Here is a 24276-nt window from a genome sequence, read left to right on the forward strand (position 1 = left end):
CTTTGACAGTCCATTTATTCCTTTTTCCATTGCCAAAAAATATACACACATGTACAGCTTACTCAGCAGCAAATCTCCCAGGTGCATTGAATAAGCAGATGCCTGCAGGTTTGCTCTCCTTGGCATGACACACATGATAAATTACATTTAAATTTAGAAATTGGCAAGTACAAATCCTATGGCTCAGTTTCAAACCAAACAACTTGGCACCAAGTTTAAAAATACATACAGCATATCTGTGAAGTAATACTGTACGCACTGAACAACTTGAAGACATCCGTACCATTTAGGATTATAAATTGAGTAGCCTAGGTGTTACCACTGTATCAGCTTACTTAAAATGGAAGTCAGAGTACCCTGTAAAGTGAAACTGTGGACAGCAGCAAATGATTAAAATATGTAACAAACTTGTGAGGTGAAAGCAGCTTATTTGCATTTTTTTACGACTGTTCAAGTATTAAGGTGTTACTTCATATGGGAATGTAAAAATCACCTGTGGTTTAAAATGGGTAGAGAACCAGGAAGAACAAAAGAAAAAGGAAAAGCATAGCAAACCTCAAAAACTGGCTCACAAGGACCAGCTACTATCTCTGGAGTATTTTGCCCAGTCTTCCACTGTCACCCATGAAGGATCCCCCCAGGAATGAGATTTAAATGTGTGTGTACATATATATATATATATATATATATATATGTACACACACACACACACCAAATCCTGGGCTAAGCACCCCTTCCTTCTTGCTCTGATTAACAAGGGAAAAAACCCTCAACTCACATGCATTTTTATGCTCTATTTATTCTAAAAGGTAGAAGGTTCATCAGAATGATTTGATGGAGCTCTCATCATGAGCAAATGTTTCACAAGCTCTAATGCTATGAAACTTCAGTTACATCACATACCAATAAATTAAGCTACTTCTGGTCATTTATATTTTATCTATATATTTTAAGTGGCAATTGTGTGAGGAACAAGCATTCCACTGCTTCTGGCTAGATAAATGCAATTGATGCTGTAAGATGTTACACATTCTGCAAAGCCTGTGGGACAGATATAGAAATGGCTAGCTTTGGGGAGGAGGTGTACATAAATCAAATGCAGTAAAAACAGTATAACTACTTCTAGCTCTCTGCTGATTTCTGTAGAATACTTGGAGTTATGTACACAAATGCCTTTCTAAAAAGATGCAGTCAGAAAGCAGAAATTTGGTATAACCTCAGTGGGTAACTAACTGCACAGGAGCACCACGCAGCAGCAGGCTCAGACGCTGACACCTGGCGGCTGTTTGGCCAGGGCTAACACTCCAAAAAAAAAAAAAAAAAAAGACAAATATGCATAACAAACCACTCACTGGGTATTTGTATCTTGCTTGCTAGGCTCTTACTAAGAGAAAAATCACTAATTTGTTGAAATCTTCCCTAATCTTGCTTTTTAAACGTCATGCACAACTGAAATTCTAGCAAGTTGAAGAACAAAGGCAGTCTCTGTATACAGCATGTACACTTGTCCTTGCAGGTTGTGTTGACATAATGCTTGTATGAAACTCTAAATATTAGAGTTTAAGAGAATATTGTAAGCTTTTATACCCTGGCAACTACAAAATAAAAGAGTCTGTTGTCATGCAACACTTCAATGATCCAAACAGATATAATTTATATAACTTAATGCACTATTTTCTCCAAAATTCTTGCATCTATTCAGCCTTAAATACAGAAAATATATTGATCATAGCTGTACATACTCTCTAGCAACTCTTCATTTTAACAAACTTTTACAGTGGCTATGACACACTCATTTTGATGAGGTAGCATTTGCAAGAGCCCTGTGTGAAGACACGCCAAATAGTTTCTGGTAAAACTTTTTTGTGCTTAGACATCAGAAGACACTGATGAGAAACAGAAGACTTAAATATAATTGAATGAACAACACAGTCACAGGCATGAATACTTATAATCATAAATATAAAGTCTCCTTACCCCTAACTATTTCTCCACCATGGAAGCCAACTAGTTAAGTCTGTGGGATTACTTGCATCTATTTTCTGTGAGAAGTGCCAGGAAATGAATTTGCAACTACGTTATGTTTACCTAGAATTTATGATATGTTTTGAGCTACAAATAAAATCCATAGTCCACCAGTTCCTTATTAAAATAAATAAAATACATAATTGGAGACTAACTGAATTATGGTAATTAAACATGAATTATAAAAGCATCTTTGGTTGTTTAATGTCTGCTTTGAAACGGTTACTAAAAAAAGCTGGAGTTGCAACACAGCATAGAGCAGCAGCCTGTCCTCAGCAATGCTATTGTTACATGTCCAAGCACTTCAAGAAGAAAAATGAGGAAGGCAAATTCATTGGGAGAAAGCAAAAGGCTGGATGTGATGACTGTATACATCAAGGATGTGAAAATACAGATGTAACATTCTGGCAATAAATTAAAAACAAAAAAAGCATATGTTCATTCGTTTGAGGTTTTTTTACAATTCTGTAGCAAGACAGATCCACAGAACTTTTATAAAAATACAACATACTGCATAAGTTTTATTTATGGATTTAATTTATATACCACAAATACTGCTTTTAATATAAGTACAATATAATACATTTTTATTTATGTAACTGCTGGTGTTCACTTTGGATTATGAACTGAATGGCATGCTGTGCTGTCAAAACTTTAATAAAATGGCCTCTAGTTAAACTTCTCCAAAGTATAAAAACATGCAAAATCTACATCCTATATGATACAACCAGTACAATAATTGAAGCCAATAGCCTACAAACAGCTTGGATCTTCTGAGTTTGTTCTTGAAGTGTCCACATGTCCGTCATCATTTTCTTTAGGCAGAAAGGAGGAATTTCAGTTTTGTCTGCAGAATGTCATCTCAGCCACTGAAACCAGCACCAGTGTGCAGCTATCAGCTAACAAATCTTCATTACCCACTGCAGTTCATTTAGTCCATATCAACAAATCTGGGGTTAGGAAGTTTTATGTTTTCCTCCTGTGACTACTGGTCGTGCATATTCCACAAAATCATCTATTAGAACAGGCCATGCTCCTACAGTGAAATGAAGCAATTGAGAAATTAGCCTACCATCATCAGCAGTAATCTGGTATAGTCTATAAATACACAGGATTTACCTCATGTTGACATTTCTGCACTACTCTAGCTTTAACAGGCACAACATGATAAAATACTTGAAAAAAACCACCTAACTAATAAATTCTACATTTGGATCTCTTCTTTCAGTGATAGTTCTCAAGACAACCAAAATGTATGTAAAACACAGAACATCACACTACAAATATAAGCATTAGCTGATAGCAAAACCACGGCATTCTTATTACAGCCATTCATATCTTAGGACTTATTTCTGCACACATTCCAAAACAGAATTAGTAACAGAGTAAACTGCATTTAGGGTAGCAAAAATTTTGTCCAAAACATTTCACGCAGAAGTCTGTAGCATAACACATTCAAATAATGTGCTCTATCATGGTGTGACTGTATCCTTACCCCTGTTTTCAAATTACAGCAAACCAGTTAACCTTCTTATCACTACTATTTTGGCAATAAGTATGACACTGTATTGGCAGCTGAAACTTTAAGGGTAAAGATATTAGGACACAAGGTAAAAACACGTTCTCTTGTTCACTTATAGCAGTCTTTTAATTCTGCTGTACCAATTTTTGAAGATATTCAGGTACTACTTACCTTCTTCATCATAGTTGGACATATCATCTGCAATCATATTTCCAAAATCTAACAAAAGATTCCAAGTATCTTTTGGAATTGATCTTTTATGATGTTCCTGTACAGAGGAATAACAATACCTTTCAGTCCAAACTACTTTCAAATTCCACAGCTGTACTTTATATTGACACATACAGAAATACACCCATTTCAAACATTTCTTCACCTTCTTTATCTCAAAAAAAAAAGTAACAAAAAAAAAAAAAAAAAAAAAAAAAATCCATCTGAAAGACTTCCTGTTTGCTTCTTTCTTAGGTTGAAATCTTTTAATTTAAGTATTTCTTCTCAACTAAACAGTCAGGTTAAATGTTTCTTCTAAAGTAACACACTTTAATACCAGGTTGTATCTTGCAGATTTTTCTTCAGTTACATCTATAGATCTAAATTTGGATGTCTTAAAAATGTACTGAGGCAGTTAAAACATGAAATGTTTTCAGAAACCCCCTTGATGAAACTGGCACATTATTCAATGATTCAAATAAATATATTGCCAAAAATTTTAGAAAAAAACTACAGAAAAATATTTCAAGAAGCGTACACCTTCCCTATTAAGCACTGGGGGGTGGAAATGCAGAAAGACTTTTTATTTCTCCTAAACTACAGATAAAAAGATAAAATGAAGAAAATCAAAATACATAATATATTATGTAACTTCATTTTTTGTAATTATATAGACATGCAAATAAAGAAACATGGATGAGTCAATCTGGTCTTTTACAAGAATATTTTTTAATTTCTAAGTTTTAATTTATGCATCTTTACTTCACTGCCCACAGAATTGCACTAGTAATAAGAAACCTGTCAAGATCAGTTCACTACTATTAGCTAAAAAATTAATCAACATAATTACTCAGGCAAAAAATTTTGTTGAAAATGCAAAGTCCCTTAACATTAAATTCTGTTATGACTGATTTAAAAAGACCGAGTTTATGCATTAGTACTACAAAAGGATGAGCATGGTAAAATACATGGTTGACAATAATCACAGCTGTGATATTTTTTCACTGAGAATCTGCAGCACCAGTTTAATCTACAATCACGGCTTCCTTTCATTCAGGAACTTTCCTAAGTAGGAGGATACAGGATTAAGCAAGCAGAACACATTGCTGCATCTTTTTGCATTCTTCTAAATTAGAAACCCATAAAGAGAAGATTTAATTTGGCTTAATTTGAGACTATTTTATATCAATTTTCAAAAAGGAAAAATTTTGAAGGAAGTAATAGAGATAGCCCATATTTTTGTTATTGGAAGCACACAGCCAACAAAAGCCAGTCTACTGTGGAATAAGATAGGCAGTAAGTAATAAAGTACATACTTACCAACAAAAATTTATTCCAAAGATCTAAAAATTTAAACCTTCCTGACAAGACTAAATTCCAGTATGCAATTGCCATTTCTAGATCTGCAAGAGATAAAGCAACACGTAAATATCGCAGTACCTTATAAGCAATAAACCCCTTCTGGTTAAACTATTAATGCTATATCTAGTATATTATAATTCAAATAAATAACAGTCAAAATCACTAAAAAAAAAACTATAAGGAATTGGTTTTCTACTCTCCCTGACCCAAAAGGTAGAAGACAAGCAGTAACAGTACAGATTTTGTATTGAACATCAAGACCAATAAAATTAAAATATTTTTGTCACCATCTACCAATGCCAGATTAAAGGTACTTTCAATCTACAGAAACAGAGCATTTAATGATAAATCTCTCTGCAAATCAAAAAAAGAAAAAAATATACATACACATGCACGAACATAGCAAATCTTGATAGAAACAAACATTTAAATCCACAGATGTCAACGCCTCCTAATTTATCACATTTTGGACACACTTGATTTTGAAGGGAATGTAAGGACATGAGGAGATGAAAAAAGTCATTTATCTGTGGTATTATGATTCTACAGAACCCCTTATAGCAATAATTCTGTTCTTCTGGCATCATTCAATAGTCAAACACTTACACCCAGTACTGAAAATACAAGTCCAAGAAATCAGCCACATTCTGCATCATGACCAGTGATCTGAGAGCAGGGTTCAAGGAAGATGCAGCACTGCCACATATTCCAGCAGAAAGGCAGAAGCAACATTAGATGCAGCTTAAGGGTAGAAAGGATGTTTCCTTGAAGGCCTGTTTTCATCCTCAGCAGCTCACAATACCTAATGGCCTTGGTGCTTGCACTAGGTAGATGGTAACTACTGGGCAACCATAAAATAAGGCACAGCCTTTCTTAAACCACAGAAATATTTCAGCTTGTGCTTTCAATATAAACGAAGTGTAAACAGAATATGAAGCTTAAGAGACAGTACTGTGATAGCACATAAAACAGAAGCTCAACTTGCACCTACAAAAAAGAAGAGTGGTTTTTGAAATTGAGATTGTACATATCACACTGCAAACCAAAGGACACTGTCACCTGAAATCAAGCTTCATGTCTGAAAGACATGTTCCAGATTTTAACACAGCCATGCCCCTAGAGTCCCTGTTTCAGACAGGGCCGGGGCCTGGATGAAGTGCAGCAGTTAAGATGCAGAGAAATGCAATATGCCCCTACCTATCTACACAGAGACAGTGCTGCCAGTGCTTGTCCTACAGTGCTCTTCAGTACAGAACTTGAATTATGCTCCACTAAACTTCCTTTTGCTCTGCCGGTCTATGCCACCACACTCATTTTTCACAAGAAATATGTAGAAGAGAGTAATTAATAGCATCACTTGCTGCTTAGATATGCAGATTAATTATTCTTATCTGTTATCCCAAATTAAAAGCAAAAATAATGAAAAAGGAGAAGCTTAATAGTTTCTAAACATCACTGTGCAGTAACTAGCTTTAATCCCATTCACTCAGGCTTCTTTATGAAGACTCAAGCTCTCCAAGCAAACCTTGCAACTCTATCATGTGACAACTTGAAGCAAAATGCACTTTCAAGAAATAAAACCTTAATAGTTGAAAAGTTTATACTTTTGATGGAAATATTCCTTGGAAAAAGGAAGAAAGTACAGGTAGGAAAACAAAGATGATTAAAGGTACCACAGAAGAAGAGGTAAAAGGGAAAGAGAACACTTCCTTGGTTTTTGTCAAAGTCAGTATTATGTTAAGGTGAACTTGATTATTGCAAAATTGTGTTTAACACAATGCATGTGAAATACTATCTTAAGCTGACACTCGAGGGACACTGTGTACATGTGTCTGCCAATGAATTCTCCTGCACAAAGACACAGAAGTTATTTGCTGTAACATATGAAAAATGCATATCCCACTGAGGATGCTGCTCTGTAGTGGATGAAACAGGTCCATGCTGGAGCTGCTCTTCCCAGTAGGCACAAGGAGGAAAGTTCTTATCTCAGTAAAATTTGCTAAAAGGGGAAAAAAAAGCCCATCTTTCTCATCTGGTTCACTGTAATCCGACAAAGCCATCAACTAACACAAGTGTTATTTGAACACAAGGACTAGATGGGACTACCACTTTTGGTAGTGGTGCCAGTTTATGCAACCTTAAAGTACGTGAGCAAACTAGGCCTTCAGGTTTGCCACGATCTCAGGGGATATGCCTACACTTCTGTTTGAAGATAATTCCCTACCTAGGTTGAAAAATTTGGCACTGGAGGACAAAAAAAGATTTTTCTGCTTTAAAGGGAAGACCTAATTACAGAGTTCAAATCCTACATGCTGACAGTAGTATCAATAAACAGTACTGCTGTGGATATGCTACAATTAGTGCTGCACTAATACAGACAGATACTAAAAAAAGAAAAAAGGCCTTATGCCATTAGAGTTCTGCATCCCCACAGGAAGATGCTTTTGCAAGGCAAAAATTCCTCAGGCAGTCTTAGGAACACCTCTTTCAATGCTGTATAGATACAAAGGTGTCATTACAATAAGAATCAAACTGCAACTATGAAATATGCTGGGTTTTTTGTACCAAAATATATACTACCCACATTACATACCAATAATGTAAGTTTTACAAACAGAAGAAGACAGATCCACAGATCTCTGAAAACACCTAGACAAGGATCAGTTTAAAAGAGACTTCACTGCTAACTTCACTGCCATATTCATATCCAAAGCATAAAATTGCTAAATCATTAAAGATCATCATAAAAATACACAATATACTGTACATTATATAGTTTCAGCTTTCCTGTCAACCCAAAAATATTTTCAGTATCAATATTCAGTGAGAGTTGTATGTAATGCAGACCCTTAATCAGCTTTCCTCAATCAGAAATAGTATTTTGCATGCAGTATGATCGATCCTCAAACATTAACACATCATTCTAAACGGGCTTTTAAAAGAACCTTAGCCTCTTCTATCCTGATTGAACAGAAAGCTTGAAGTGATAAAAAACAGCACAATTAATGCAGAAGGAGAAATACAGCCTGTGTCTACCTTTAAGATTTGACTAAATCTTGTTAGAATTAAAAAAAAAAGTATTAGATTGCCGCATGGAAAAAATAAGAATCAAATTAAGTTCCTCATGATTTTGGACCAGGGCAATGAAGTCATTGCACACTAGAAATTAAGGAAGTGTGAAAACAAAAAGAGAAATCAACAGATAGCAAGGAATTGGCTGGAGAGCAGGATTTCTGAGGAACATGAAATGCAGCTCATTTAGACCTGCTGTGCCAAAACCACCCTCCGGGACTGCAGCACTCACTTGTCATCCTCTGCCAAACAGAGCTTTCTAGCTCTCAGTCTGCCCTACCAACAAGACCTGTTCATGCACTCATGTTTGAAATGGACAGAATTATTATCACTAATTCACCTGAATTACTAATATAACTTTTCAACACTGTGTTGGAACCGATGCACAAGTAAGAACAATGGAAACTGGTGTCTATCTGTCTCAACAACAGGACTATTATACCTGCCTGACCAATAAGCATTAAGTGAATACTTGCAGGATTCAGTGAATTAATAAATTCCTTGTTTCTTCATTTCTGAATGATTTTTAAGAGTCTTCTTTGGCCACCAAATTGCAAAGAACACAGATACAAGACTTAGTTTCTTCTTTCCTAATCAGCAAAATAACAAGAATATACCATGAGGATTAAACCTAAAAATACTTAATTGAATTGCCAAAAGCTTAGAGCAAAATAGGCTGTAGTTGCAACTGGAAGCTCCCCCACAGAAGATAGGCAGAAGGGGAAAGAACAAGGGGAGCACTACAAATACAGATCATGGCTAAACTTGGGATCTAGCTGAGCTGGATCCACTCATCCCTGCAAAGACATCAGCAAAGAGCTTCCAGTGGCTTGTGTTAGGGGACAGATAATGCAGTGTCAGGCTTAAGAGCCTGTGGTGGACAGGAGGAATGGTAAAGCACAGCACATGGATTTCAGAGGGGCACTGCAGGAACCCAGCAGGGTCTGGCTGTGCTCATTGGCTCTGTCTCAGCATTTGCCACGCTGATGCAGCCTAATTCCATGCAGAACCTTTCATGTTTATCTATTTATCACCTTAAGCAGAAAAAAAGATGAACTGCTTAGACTTTGGAGATGAATGTCAGAACACCAGTCTGAGTGCAGCCTAATGAACCCAATTGTAGCCAGTTCAAAAATCCTTTTGCCTCTGCAAATCTTTCCATGTACCATTCAGATAAACGACAACAGATGACAAAGCTGACTGGATATGCATTTCCCAAACATGAGTAAAAGAATCAATGAGGCATTAGTAGAACTGGCAGTTATGCCACACTTTTACTGATCGAAGCACCTCTTCTATACTACGTTTACCTTAAATTGAGGACATTTTCAACATGGAAAATGTGAACAAAAATAAAGCAAGAACGATACACACAAACCAAGGTCACTGGGTCCAGTGACCTAAAATACAGCATTTACAGACCTCTTACAAAATAAATATAAAATTCATTTATAGACCTCACTCAACTTCTTCCATGCACTCACTCCTACAAATTGCCTATGAATCTAATTCTTCATTGAAAGGGGAAAGACATCTTGATAACTAGCCTGGGGGAGGGCAGGAGTGAAAAAAAGAAAACAAAATAGAAAGAAAAAAATATCCTTCCCTAATGTCTAAAGAGCTCTTCAAAGAATCTTGAGACACTCCTATGATAAAAGCCAAAGCTGATGTTGCTTCAATTAAAAAGAGTACATTATACTCATCTGCTTACAGGAGAGGAAACCTCCTTGAAGTCCACATACCGGATGCAAAGATAGTCATTCTTCTGTCTTGAGGTAATATTTCAAGTATGAATGCCCTCCTCATCTTTCATCTCTTGCTTGATCCCAGGCAACTGGCAGAGAGAAGGAAGCACAACCTTTTGAGCCAGCAAGCAGACGAAGGGATCACAAAGAAGTGATGAAGGACCCAATCGGCTTTTTGTTTCCGTGTTGGAAAGTGAAGACCATGAAAGAATGCATTAAGCTCCTCCCTGGGGCTGAAACAAACTGTAACAAACTCCTGAGCATGTCTTTTTTGGGGCTCAAAGAGAGGTCCAGTAAGAGAATCAAAGCAAGTATCAGGTTCAAAAAAACAAACAACCAAAAAAAAAAAAAAAAAAAAAAAAAGAGATAGAGCTAAGGCCTTGTTTTGAAAGTGCCCTTAGAAATATGAACTATCTGAACTGCTCTGTAGACAAAATGACAAAAGACCTATAATCCTAATCTTTAATACATTTACCAACAAGAGCTACGACACAAAATTTCACTAAGACTGCAGTAGAAAAGCAGACCCTTGGGAGTAGAATGCAAGATAAACTTCTCCAAATCTGCATCATGCAAAAATTTAAGATTTATTGCACTATATACAGTAGAAAGAACATGAGAAAGCAGATTAAAGACAGAATCACAGTTATCCATAATAATTATTTTTAAAGTCTCCTGGCAAACCAGATAACTTGATAAACTGCACCTACAAAATATAAAGACAAAACGAAAATCAAGTTTAATGTATCTAAATATTATGTATTCCAGATCCAACACGCAGCCATTGAGATGGCACTGCTGTGCTGAAACTTTGCCTTTTTTTTTTTCCTTAATTCTGTCCACCACTTACAGAGCCACAGTCTTAATGGTTATATGCATCCATTGTCTTCTTGGATAATGATCAAATCCATTTAGATGTATTTGAAAGACACTCGACAGTTGGGTGCTTAGTAACATTAATCAGAACATCATTTTCTGCTTCAAGATCATCATGGCAGATCCTATGCATTGAGCTTTTGCCTTCTGCATCTTGCTCCTTACACAAGATACCACCCTGGGGGACTGCTATGACTTTCACTTCTTTAAACAGCACATGCCCAGGCTGGAGCATTCCACCTGGTAATATGGAGCTGACAAAAGTAAATGCAAACATCCGAGTTGGAAGAGACCACAGCGACAGAAGTCCTGCAGATACAAGGAGAAATAAAAATTCCCTACTGTCACCACATGAACTGTGGAAAAGAGACTCCTATAAAAGGCAGTCCTATTTCTAGGAATGAGTATCAGTGTACTGAATTCTGTGTCTATTTTAGGGCATGACAGAACAGATGTAATTTAGTTTATTGGAGAGGATTCTTCCCATCTGATTATATAATGGCAGCATTTCTTGCATTGGTTTTGAGGGGAACTGGAGAAGAAGAAGAAATTAAAAAGCAAAGGAAGACATGCTAGTCCAAAAATAAATAGAACACAAAACTACACACACACTCCTAGTCTCCAAGACCACTTTCCTGGAGCAAAATCCCCTCTGAACTATGAAGACAGCTCTGTCAGGTATCATCAAAATTCTACTATCACCAAAAAAACTTCTAAGAAGGGTTTCTGTGCCTTCCCACTCCCCATCTTACAAATGGCAGCTGGTGTGATAAAAGATACTGTGTCCTGCTAATAATAACTCCAGAAAGTCTGGGACACTCAGAGATTTTTTTTCCCAAGCTACGCTCCAAGCAAAAAAGATTCAGTGAAAACTGACAGTTATTTCAGAAAAAACTTTTAGAAATTCAGTCTTCAAGCACTGCTGCCCAAAGTGAAGCCAGATACAGTGAAATTCATCTCAGTATGCTGAAGCAATCTCAAACTGCTTCCTACCATATTTGAAGCCTCATAAAAGTCAAAGAAGTTGTGGAAGAACCTCAGGCATTTGCTGTCAAACTGGGAGAAAATAACTCATCCAAGCAGGTCAGTCCTGCATCTAACACTGCCCAATACTAAAGTAACTCGGATGATACAACAAAGAAAACTTCTGTTAAATCTGCAACTTAGACAAAACCTGAAAAAACTCTAACACGATAGAAGACAGGATTAGGATTCAAAATTATTTGGACAAATTGGAAAAATCACATGGAAGTAAGCAAGAAAGATTTCATTAAACAGAAACACAAAGTCACAGTGCTAATGAGAGTAATCAACTGCAGAAATATCAGATCAGAAAGATCAGACTCAAGTGGGTACATTGCAGTGCTGCAGAAAATAGTAAAACAGACTGCTTAAGTTTGATACTGTCTGCAGTTTGCAAACTCAAAAGGATGCAAAACAAGAAGCAATATACTTAAGACATATGGAAGGTTATCTGGCTTGTTTGGGTACTACATGACAAGAGAAAATTAGATCAATTTGATTGCAAAGGAAAGGAGAGTTGGAAGACAAAATTCCAGTATCAGAGCGCTAGGAGATAAAATATATCAGAGTAGTTGGTTTTACTCAGTCCAGAGACTAAGTAAAGACACATACATCATCACCAACTGTGTAAGAAGTTGTTACTCTTAACAAAATGTATTCTGCATATTTACTTTGGCTGGTTAAAGTATTCAACTGGTAAATTCAGAAACAGAGATTTAACTTATATGCTAGAGAAAGAAAAAAAATCTAACAGGTTTAAGCAAACACGGACAAAGATATATGAAACCTGCCATCAAAAATTTAAGATTGTATTTTGTGAAGGTAATGGCTCTCAAACTTGTTCAGCCAGAGGACCAATACAAAACAAACCTCAAACCTTATTAATACCTATTGAAACTGAAAAGGCAATTTAGTATATATTGTAGCACACCACAGAGCATTTGGTTAGAAAAGCATGTGCAAGAATTGGTTTTGGTGGATGTTGACCCTGTCTAACGTAAGAGAATACACTATGTAAGCATTTCTCTACCGTTTAAATTGAAAGACCACCCGGCATATTAGTAAGGAACCCATGAATCACTGTTTCCTGGTGTTTTTCAGAGGAGAGGGGACAATAAATAAAGTAACAACTGTTGCACATCACTTCTTAAAATGGCAGACACAGATTTAAAAAAAAATGATGGAGCAGTGAACCTGACTCATAACCAAAGCATTGCTGCTTGAACATTTTAAAGATATTTCACTCATTTTTTATAGTTTCAATATGCTAAGATAACAAACAAGAAAAAACCATGAAAAATCATTGTGTAAGTCAGTCTGCCTATCACAGACAAGTTTCTGGTAAGCGCTAGTCTCAAGAGTTATTTCTTAAAAAAAAAAAAAAAAAAAAAAGCCCTAGCACTTAGCCTGAAGGACCCAACAGAAGGAGTTTAATTACATCTTCTTTTATAAAAGGTTTCTATTAACGATCTGCTAAGAATATGAATTTCTCATTTGTCACTGGCACTATGCCAAACTTGGTTAGTTTTCAAATAGGCACATTTACAGGTCATGTGTATATCCAAGAATCCAACACTCTTAGCCTACAGATCAGTCCCTAACCAATGAGTACAAGTACCAGACTTGGTAATTTCAATTCCCAACATAATATGAAAAAGCACTGAATACTTCAGACCCTAGAAAAATCACATTAAAATATCCTGCAACTGAAATTTAGGAAAGAATTCCTAGATTATTTCCGCTTCATTAATTCAAACCATTCACTTTTATCCTTTACTTGACATAAACTTACAGACCTCTCAATCTCCTCCAAGTCTCCTGGAGGAGAGGAGACTTAGAGGTGACCTTATTGCTCTCTACAACTTCCTGAAGGGAGGTTGTAGACAGGTGGGGGCCGGTCTCTTCCACCGGGCAGCAACTGACGAACAAGAGGACACAGTCTCAAGCTACGTCAGGGAAGGTACAGGTTGGATATTAGGAAGAAATTTTTCACTGAAAGAATAATAAAGTACTGGAATTGTCTTCCCAGGGAGGTGGTAGAATCACCATCTCTGGATGTGTTTAAAAAAAGACTGGACATGGCACTTGGTGCTACAGTCTAGTAGAGGTGTTAGGGCATAGGTTGGACTTGATGATCTTAGAGGTCTCTTCCAACCTCATTATTCTGTGATTCTGTGAAGTTACCATTTACCAGAAAGACTTTAAGGCAAGCAGCCTGGGCAGGAGCTAAGCAGCATCCTACAGTGACTGACTGTCATCAAATGTGCACGTGGGGAAGAAGGAGAGGTCATCACTGTAAGATGACCTAGACAGAGCTAGGCAGAGATTTCTACCAGCTCAGATGGCAACAAATCTAATTATTCATTCTGTTTAACTATTTGGACTTAATCAAAGTAAAGGCTCCAAACTGAATAAGACAGAAACAGACTTTGTACATGGCTGATGTCAATTCCCACAGTTCCAAATCTGGGATGGGCTGCCTCCCCTCCTCCACTCTTCATACAGGCTTAGGTGAAAAGCTTTTGCAATGTACTGCCCAAGTTCATGAGTTTCATGTTGGAATGACCCAATGAAAACAGGAAGCTATTTGTAATACTTCTTTAGGTATCCCATAAATCCCAACTTCAGCTGTAACTGACTTACCTTTCCTGCAATTTGAAAGTACTAAGCTTTGTTAATGAAGACTAGCTAAGGGACTAGAATCCTAACCAACCTCACAGAGTCACTACAAAACTTCATTTTCGTGTCAGTAAAAGTGGCACATGAGCCATGTGAAAGTGATAGATGAAATGAAATATGGAACTGCTGAAAAAAAAATAAAGAAAATAAACTGGCTAAAAGTTGTCCATAGTTAAAAAAAAAAAAAAAAAAACGACACGAGGAAAGACAATAGAGATTATTCAAAGTAAAAAGCGTGGAACAGACACACCTAGTTGAGGTCTAAATTGATATTCTGCTCTTCTAACAGTTCTTGAGAAAAACATTTATCAACTTTCCAAGTAACTTAGACACAGATTTAAAGCAGCTGTGCTAAAAAAAAAGAAAAAAAAACCCAAAACCCTATAAAAACCAACAAATCACTTCCTCTTACACACAGCACAAAGAACAGGGATGATGGTACAGTGCTATTCTATATACAAAACATAAATTCCTTCCTACACAGGATCTTCTGAAAGCGGACATAAATTTGAAAAGAGTGGACTTCATTTTACTAGTATTTTCATCTATTCAAAAACTAGATATTTTTGATTTGAAGAAAAAAAATGGAATTCAAATGATGCATCACTTTTACTCCAGCAATACAAGGCATGGATTGGGATAAAGCTCAAACTTTATGAAGAATAATAGTTTAATGCTATATAAACTATGCCTATTTTTACACACTAGTTTTAAATCAAGTCCATAATACCCTTTTTCTAAACTTTACATAAAAACTGAGCTAAAACTAAAAATTTTAAGGAGAACAGTAACTTTTGCCCAGTTTTCTCCCTCTTCCTGAGCTGATATGGACATTTTGTTTCAGCAGTTCTTAAGACACAGAGCTCACTAGCTCAGCATTTAAAAAAAAAAAAAAAAAAAAGACAGGTCTCGAAGAACTGCAGGAACTTCATTTGACAAGAGGTGAGAGAATGTCAATACTGGCAGAGAACCCCATTAAATTATCTTTACCAAGGGGACATTAAGAAGAGATTAAATGAAAGACGACGAGAAAGAAGTCAGTGAAAGAAATCAATAATGAGTTTACTAAACAATTGCCAATGAGAATATTGTAGCACTGGAAACATTTTGAAGACTTCACTGACTGCAGACATTTTCTCTTTTTTTTTTCTACTTACCTAAACCTTTTTGTCCAGGATTTTTAGCAAAGTTAAAAGTAAACTGATAAAAATCTTTGAACTTTGCTGGATCCTTTAGCTCTTGTTCCAACCTTGGCAATAGAGCTTTCAGCTTTTCTGTGGTGTCACACCTGTTCAAAAGAGATTACATTATTTACATATATTTAAAATTTCTTCCTACTTTCCCCCATCTTTTTATGGTTTAGTTTAAGAGCAAAACAAAACAGTGGTTAAGACAAAAGATATTATCTTTGTGGATAGCATTCTGAAAAATAGAAATGCTCATGTGCCTTCACTAAAGAATTTTAAGCGGAACATTACGTACAGGCATCCATTAGGTACACAATGCAAACAGGATTCAGTGGTTTAACTTATTTTCTATCTCTTGATGAATTTCTTAACAGATGCTATTCTATTCTCAAAGAACACCCAACCCTCACTGAACTCTGTTACTCTTTCCCCAAGACAGGTGTAACACAAGTGTGTGGTTTTGCTTTAATCTAGACAGACATTGCTTATTCCCTGCTCTCCTGAATAAAGAGCTTCACACTACATTTTTTACAGTTCACCTTAACATTTGAGGACTTTACAGCTAAATGAAGTATTATTTGCAGTCATTCTCTCCCCATCATAGAACACTTGAGAATAAAACTGAGGAACAAAATGAGCCTTGAATGATAGCCTGAAGGCTGGCAAACTATTTAACAGCCTGGCACAGGTAAGCTAAGACAGAATCTAGTTACTGAAATTCTAACAGAAACACATCTGTGAATAACACCACCAAAACATTTTCAGTGAAAACACCTGAGCTGACAAATGAATATTCAAGATTTACAAGGACATTACCAATATCTTGAATTGTACCTAGAAACTCAAAGTGAAGCAAATGGATTTCAAAAGCAGCAGCTATCACAACTAACACTGTGTATTTGAAAGTCACCCATAGTTAAATGTTTGTATTTATTCTAAAGATTCAAGAAAAATTCTATTAAAGGATGAGTAACTATAACAAGATCCATAAAACATAAATGCAGTTTTAACTGTCTTGCACAGTACAGACAAAAATAAGTACCTTTCTGGCCTCCAGCAGTACCAGGAGGAGAAAAGAAAGAATTCTGCCAACAGTCTTCAACTGAGAAGCTCAGTTTGGGAGCTTCTTCTAGGGACTTGATCTAGACAATAAATATACCTTCTCATATGCATCCTAAAGATGCTGTGTGATCTAAGCCTCGGGGAATGTCTTTCCATTCGACTGCTCACTTGTCTTCATTGCTAAAAACCACAGACACTGTGCCTCCAAGTACAGAACAAAATCATTCCAAATTCTCAATAAGTGCTGTGGCAAGTAGGCACAGCCATATTATGCTCCTAAGAACAGCTGTTGTTCCAAGAACAGGTGGTTTAGCAAATGCTTTTTAATCACTTTTATGGAAAAAAAAAATGCTGGCAACCTTTAATATAATAGCATGAGCACTTAATTTCTGTCCATGGTTAGAAAATCATAATTATTCTTGTAATTTCTACTCAGAGCTACCCAGTGGGACAAAATAAAGCAGTGAACTTCAGATGATATCAGAATTTCATCACAATTCCCTAAAAAGGAAAGCTTAAAAAGAAATCAGTAACTGATGAGGTCAGTAACATCAGACCACTACAATCCCTGCTCAAAAAAACACCCACCACATTTCCTAAAAGTTGGTCTGTCTTAGAAATGTATTGATTAAGGTGCCATTCTAAGATCAAATGAAATTATTTAGCTACAAAAAAGAGGAACAAGTAATAAAATGTACTTATCCACCCATTTAATGCAATCTGTTAAAAAGAGTCATTTGACATCTCTAAATATTAGAAATGTTGCTCCTCTTGCAAGGAAAAGTTAGACACAAAATGTTATTTTATAATGATATACGTTTGACTTTACTGGCAAGTAGAGACAGCCTTCAAAGCTTATTATCCAGAACAGCTCCATAACCCAGAAAGGAATTTTTTATCAGTTACATCACAGTTGGACCAATCTTTTCTACTACCAATATCCTCATTTTTATTTCAATTCCCCATAGATATTTTGTACAAATGAAGTATCTAGTATGAAAGAGAGGAAAGTATAGGTGGTAAAATGGACAAAAAGAAAGATGGGTCCATTTGTTGGTGGCAAGGTAAAGAATTGAAGGCTCTTTTCTGTTTTCCTATTTCTTTTCTGCTTCAACACTGACATTTTTCACCTTTCATATACCTCCAGTGAGTTTCAGTTTTTAACAGCAGGAGGTCCAACTCAAATCCTTAACACAAATATGCATATGCTTACTATGAACTACATAAAAAGATACATGAATCATCTGACTCCCTTGCTGTACAGGTAGAAATTATTTTGCTTCCCCCCTAATGTGGTCATTAAGGCTTTGCAGTAAAGCACCAATTCAAGGAAGACAAGACACTACAGGCATTTTGCACCTGTTAAGTTTGGCGTTAGCCTCAACAGCTTTTTAAAGCTTTACACAATTTAAGTGAAAATGTTTCGAACAGAAACACAATTCAGGCCTTACATTACAAACTGTGCAGAAATGGATACTTACCCCAACTCTGTCATGCCATCAATAAATTCCTTTTTACTGAATTCACACTGCGTAGCTGCCCTGAATTTCCATGCCACAACCAGAACACTGATACTGGTTGGGTCCAGGCTTAAATCATCACAGAACTGCTGAATCCCATCAATGCCAATTTTATTTTCATCTTGTGGGTCTGCAGTTCAAAATACAAATACGAGAATTGTAATTATTTATAAAACATATTAACAAATAATCATCTGACAGCTCTGATGTGCTGCATAATACAGGTAATCATTTTTTCATAACCTTCACAAATGTTTCCACTTGAAGTCTAAATAGTTGTTTTAAAACAGAATAAGTAAACAGATTAAGTATTCTAAACTTAAAGAGAAATTGGTTTGCAACTTTTCCTGATCTTACCTGCTGACATCAACTAAATAATTTTCTTTTCCCTCCACAATCCCCTATAAAAGATTTGAGTTACCTTAGGAAATGCTGCCTACATTTAGAAATAGTAAGGGTGATAAAGTATATCAAAATGTACAACATATTTATATTAGTCAGCATGCATTAAGCTTAAAAAAAAACCCCAAACCAACCCAAAATCAAGTCCAACAAAAATACACCTACCACATTAGACCCCAGATTTTTTTTTTCCTGATAGTGACATATGGGTATCTACTATATCTACTTAAAGACCACATTTAAACATTTTGAGGGTTTAATTAAAAGTCAGGGAAATCACCAAAACATTGTTCAAACAATGCCTTAGCATAACTGAATATTAAGGTAATTAATACTATTCAGTACAAGTGAAATATAGTTTCCCCAGTAGTATCTTTCTGAATGCTGGTAGATGCCTTATAATAATTCTGTAACAAAATACTCTCTTGAAAAAGCCCCCAAACAAACAACCCCCTGCATGTAAAATTAGATAATTGGAGAAGAAAAAATCAATTGAAAACAAAAGAAAATAAACCCAAACCTCTAGTTTTCAAAGCTTGAGACTTTACAAACCACAAAACTGTCTTTCCCAGTTTTGAGAGGAAGACATTTCAATATCATAAGTTGGACTATGTAAAAAAAGCATCTCTTGAGTAGATTTAATAGTAACTTCTTGAACTGCTACCATTTTCAACCATTCTATTTTTAAGTCCTGATCCAAGAAGTTGATTAAAAGAAAAAAAAAAAAATCAAGCCTAGATAAACCCTTTTGAATTTTATTTTAATTCTTAAGCTAAGATCTCTTTTACTTTTCCAGCCAATACTACAGTGAAAGAAATTGTAAATTCCACAGAGGTAGTTAATTTGGCAAAAAGACTTACATCTGTTAAACTAAGAATTACACCCATGGTATAATTCAGGGACCTTCGATCCCAAATAACAAGTAAATGTATCTATTCAACTACTTCTAAGACATGTAAAACATATTTCTTGTGTATTTGGGGAGTAATTGAAGAACTGAAGGCAAGATGTGCACTGTCTTGAAATCAGTGGAAAAATTCTAGTGGATTTCAACAAGGACTTTTCATCCCTATCATATTTCATATCATCCAGGCAACTAGCAACAAAAATGCAATGCTTGTTTTGACAGAGTTGCTCAATAAACAGGTAGGAAAATGAAAAAACAGCACAGAAAAAGACATTTCAGATTTCAAGTATAGTGCTTTACAGGCTTTGTAGAACAAAGGAATCCCTTACTGTTCAGGGGTCAGTGACTCATGTTTAAGCCAGATATGAATCAAGGAAAGGTGCTTAACCAAAACTTTTACAGTCTTCTGTCAAATCTTGTGAAAGTTTTTAATGTTTACACCTACAGTGTTTAAGTGCCAGAATTGCAAAGGTGTACTGCTAACTAAAACACTGACATAAACTGGCTAGACTTGCTTTCCCTAAAGTCAGATGGTGCAGTTTGCTACTGCTAGAAATTTATAAATAACAAATAACATTCATGATAATCTTCTTCCATGTCTTAAAAGCATTTATGAATTTGAATATATTTTTAACCCAGCAATTTCCAGAACTGACATTCAAGGAGCAAACAAAAGATTCAGATATATGTATATGCTATATATACGCACATATATATGTAAACATACACATAGGCATATATAAACCAAAACCTTTTTCTCTGAGTTTTGTCTCTGTGTTTTTGTTTTCAAGAAATACTATAGCATTGCTGCCTCTTTGTCCCTACATAATTCATTACCACACAATAATGAAGTACTAAAGAATTCCTCTACTTAAAATAGAACAGATTATGTAAAGAAGAACAAAAACATTGGAAACAGTAACATAAAAAAAGGATGCAGTGTACACAAAGCATGCCATATATTTCAATTAGAAAAGTACATAAAATCATAGTTGAGTAGTGGTTAGGAGCTCATGTTTTCAAACATGAGATGTATGGATTTCAACAGGAGCTAGCAATGATTCCAGCCTGCACTGCTCCAACATGAACAACCCATGTCAGATGGCTCCAGTTCATCAAGCACTGTCACTTGGATTGCATACTTTCTTATATTTAAATGCCTATTTTTTTGTTGTTCTTTTTAACAAATATGTAAAATGAAACTCGGAAAAGAAACAACTCTGCCTTTAATCCACTTTCCTGTGATTTTCCCTCCAAACCTCTCTGAAAAGGCACATCACTTTTGCTGTAATTTGCCAGCACGAAGGAATTAAACAAGGATGTCATTTCTAGTTCTTGAGTTTTCTTATCTGTTTTGCCACACTCCTATCTGTAATGTTATCGGAAACATTTTTGATTTTAATGTATAGAAATATTATTGTCTCTGAACAGAATGAATTCCCCTAAATATTAGCATAAGAACAATACATATTATTCTGCCATGGAAAGACCAACATACGCATTTAAGAGCAGCTATTGGCAAAAAAAAAAAAAAATCACATAAGTTGCATAATAAACTTTGCTACAACATTTGGCAGCTGGCACTTTTTCCTCACTGGAAGTTTAATTTCCTATTTTTTAAGGCTACAGAAATATCTTCAGAAGTTGTGTACAGATCATTAAGAGCATTTAAAACCTTTTTTCACTCTTATTACTATAAACACACAGTGAAAAGCAAAAGATAGCAAGCTTAACTTAAAACTCCTTAGAAATGGTAGAGGGAAAAGCAGGGAAACTTCTCATACAACATAATTTAGAAAAAACCAAAACAAAATCCACAACAAAAACAACAAAAAACCCAAGCCAACCAACCAAAATCTCCCCAGAAAATGAAACCTTACCTTTGTATCGATTATATAATTGTTCTAATTTCTTCTTGTCTACTGAATTTTTCATGGATTCTTTGTAGTACAAGTCTGGATTCTGGAAGTAGTTGTCTGTTGCCACTTCTAGTTTCCATTCATTCTGTGTTAAGCAGTATATAGCAGTCCTTTCACCAGCCTGGGTAAATGCCATAAACTGGCGGACCTTGTCCTTCTGGGACGATTTAAGTTTATGCTTTGGGATGCAAAAGAAGCAGGAAAGCCAATGAAGCTAATCCAGAAGTTTGTTTCAGCATTCTACTACTAATGCCTATCTTTTAAAGGTTTTAGTTTTCTTGTTGATGATAACTTTCACTTCAGAATTACAGGAAGACAAAGCCTTGTTCTTCTGCAGTTAAATAGACAGCATTTTCTTCTGAAAATTGAAATGACAGTATCTATACATACATTTTTAGCAGCACATATTCTGTCAGTAACAAACTTGTATTTCTGCTTTATTGCTCACATATGCTGACGTTTTTTTCTGTTCTGTAACAGCAGTAAACACAAGTTTCGTCATATTACAATATGGTTATCTTCTGAAAGATATGCCTAGTGGTTATAAAAAAGAGAAATTAAAAAGGTGCAACTTACAGATTCTCAAATTCTGTATAAGTCCATACATGGAGAAAAAATATCCAAGAGTTTTCCTAATATTTTCTTAGCAACAATTAACAATGCAAAGTTTAATCAGTCATCAGCTGAAAAAGGCAGAAGCATTTCTCATATAATTATGTTATAAAACACTGCCAACAGAAGACATAAGGCAAAAATAAAACAGATGAAGTGGACATATCAGAGACTGCTGAATGTTACAATGAAACTGTAAGATTGCTGTAAATGTGATCTAAAACTTTAATTAAACTTTGAAAAATATGGTTATACTACTAACACATTAAACAACAAAAAACCTGTTGCAGGGGTCTACAGGAATCAATATGATGATTCTCTCAATTAAAGCAACCACATGGAGACAATACCCCTAAACTTCTGGAACACCCAAGAGGTAGGAATGGGAATTTTACAGGGAGAAAATGTGCTAGTAACATATTTCAACATTATTCTTTACATGAAGTTAGAAGCAGAAGGAGATAGCTTAAGTCAAACTCTGTTTTTTATTATATTCTGTACCTTCCAATTTTGTTAAACCATACTTAACACTTGTTCTGGGCCACCAATTAAGCTAAGAAATTTGTAAAAATTCCCCACTACAGCTCAAATCATTAGGTGTAATGGAAAATTTACAGATCTCTTAAAAGAGAACTGAATCCTGATCCAGTGAGCAGTAAACATGGAACCATCTTTCAGCTTACTTTTTATCTCTTGTACCCATATGGACATCTTGACTATAGATGGTACTGAGACAAGAAACACATCATGTAAACACGATAAGGATTTTGGTCTTTCATACAGGATTTTTCAATTTAACATAAGAAGAAACATGCTGGGTTTCTTTTTACACAAGAAATGCATAGAGTGGAAGGAAAAACGTGCAAAATTTAACTACTACATACTTTGGTAAGTAAATAACTAATAATCCTTTGGCTGCAGGTTTCCAGCCTGCCTCAAAATTTTCATGAAGGTCTAGCTAAGGGAGTCTCTGCACCTAGATCTTCCTCAGTTACATGAACTTCTGCTGGGCAACAAACTTAGCGATAATCACTTCAAAACAGAGGACTCTGCCAACAACGCCAAAGCAAACCCCACGTCCTCTTTCAAGCCTAGTTAACGCCAGGCATTTACGGATATTTTCTAGCGAAATGAAACACTGAATTATTTGAAGCGATAAGAAACACACAAGTGTCTCCAGCCCACTACCCTGCCACGTAGCACGGTTCCTACCGCTCATCCGCGGCCGGTGCCCGGCAGCGGCACCGCGCACCTTCCCCGGGGCCGGGGCGGCTCTGGAGCTCCTGTCCCCAGCACGACCCCTCGCTGGTGGCACCCGAACAAGGATGCGCACCCCGCATCCAGGCACGGCTCAGCCACGTTTCCGGAGCCCTCTCCCAGCGCTAATGACACTGTACCGCACACCCCAGGGAAGCGCTGAAGGTGCTGCAGAGGCACAAGGAGAGTCCTTCCTTCCCACAACAGCCCCGGCCGACCCCGCCACCCCGACCCAGCAAGGGAATTTGTACCGCACCTTTCCCACCGCCTCCGGCTGCACCTGCCGCGTCCCTCGACGGGGAAGGGGGCGGTGGGAGCGAGGGACTCGCAGCTCCGGTGACCTGTCCCGCCAGCCCCAATCCCAAAAAAGGGAAAGGTACGCGCTGCGCCGGCTGTCTGCGCTCGAAATACCCGCGGCGGGGCCCGGCCCCCTCCCTTCCCCCGCCAACCGCGGTGACCTTCCCCGCTCCTGGCCCGGCGGAGGAGGCGGCGGGAGAGCGACTCCGCACGGGGGGTGCGCGTCCCCTCGTCGCTCGTCCCCCTCGCCTGGCGCCTCCCCGGGCAGGGTAACGGGACTCGGCGCGGCGGGAGGTGCGGGGCCGCTCAGCTCGCCAGCCCGGGGGATGCCGGGGGGGGCTGTTCGAGGCTCCCCTTCCCTCGTTTCACCGCCTCCCCTCCCCCCCAGGCTCGCACAACCTACCATTTTATCACCGGCGCTCCCACCAACTTCACCGCCCGGCGCCGCCTCCCGCGCAGGCGCGCACCGGCCCGCCCGCGCCGCCTCCCGCCGGGGAGCGCTCCGGGCACGGGCCGCAGAGGCGGAGCGCGGGGTCGCGGTGCGGAGCCCGCAGCGCTGCCGGGGGGAGCGGCGGCGGCCGCGGCGCTGGGGCAGCTGC

The 24276-nt window shown here is 37.2% G+C and overlaps 1 protein-coding gene across 6 annotated transcripts; it reads right to left on the minus strand.

Moving 5' to 3' along the window:
• On the minus strand, window positions 1-24156 carry DCUN1D2 (defective in cullin neddylation 1 domain containing 2). 6 transcript variants are annotated; one of them, XM_053935562.1, is made up of 8 exons: window positions 24081-24127; window positions 22088-22194; window positions 21473-21982; window positions 18245-18413; window positions 15672-15802; window positions 5078-5160; window positions 3719-3815; window positions 1-3061 (listed from the first exon to the last, which is right to left on the minus strand). In XM_053935562.1, exons 3-8 carry the CDS (start codon window positions 21645-21647, stop codon window positions 2982-2984), a joined length of 735 nt encoding a protein of 244 aa, XP_053791537.1. In that variant the 5' UTR covers window positions 21648-21982; window positions 22088-22194; window positions 24081-24127; the 3' UTR covers window positions 1-2981. The 6 variants fall into 6 exon arrangements, with proteins under 6 accessions (XP_053791537.1, XP_053791533.1, XP_053791535.1 ...); XM_053935558.1 differs by lacking the exon at window positions 22088-22194 and having other exon boundaries at window positions 21473-21689; window positions 24081-24156; XM_053935560.1 differs by lacking the exon at window positions 22088-22194 and having other exon boundaries at window positions 21473-22045.
• Between the last annotated feature and the right edge of the window lie 120 nt (window positions 24157-24276).

Source organism: Vidua chalybeata, chromosome 2 (genome assembly GCF_026979565.1).
Source record: "Vidua chalybeata isolate OUT-0048 chromosome 2, bVidCha1 merged haplotype, whole genome shotgun sequence".
In the NCBI taxonomy this organism is placed as follows: domain Eukaryota; kingdom Metazoa; phylum Chordata; class Aves; order Passeriformes; family Viduidae; genus Vidua; species Vidua chalybeata.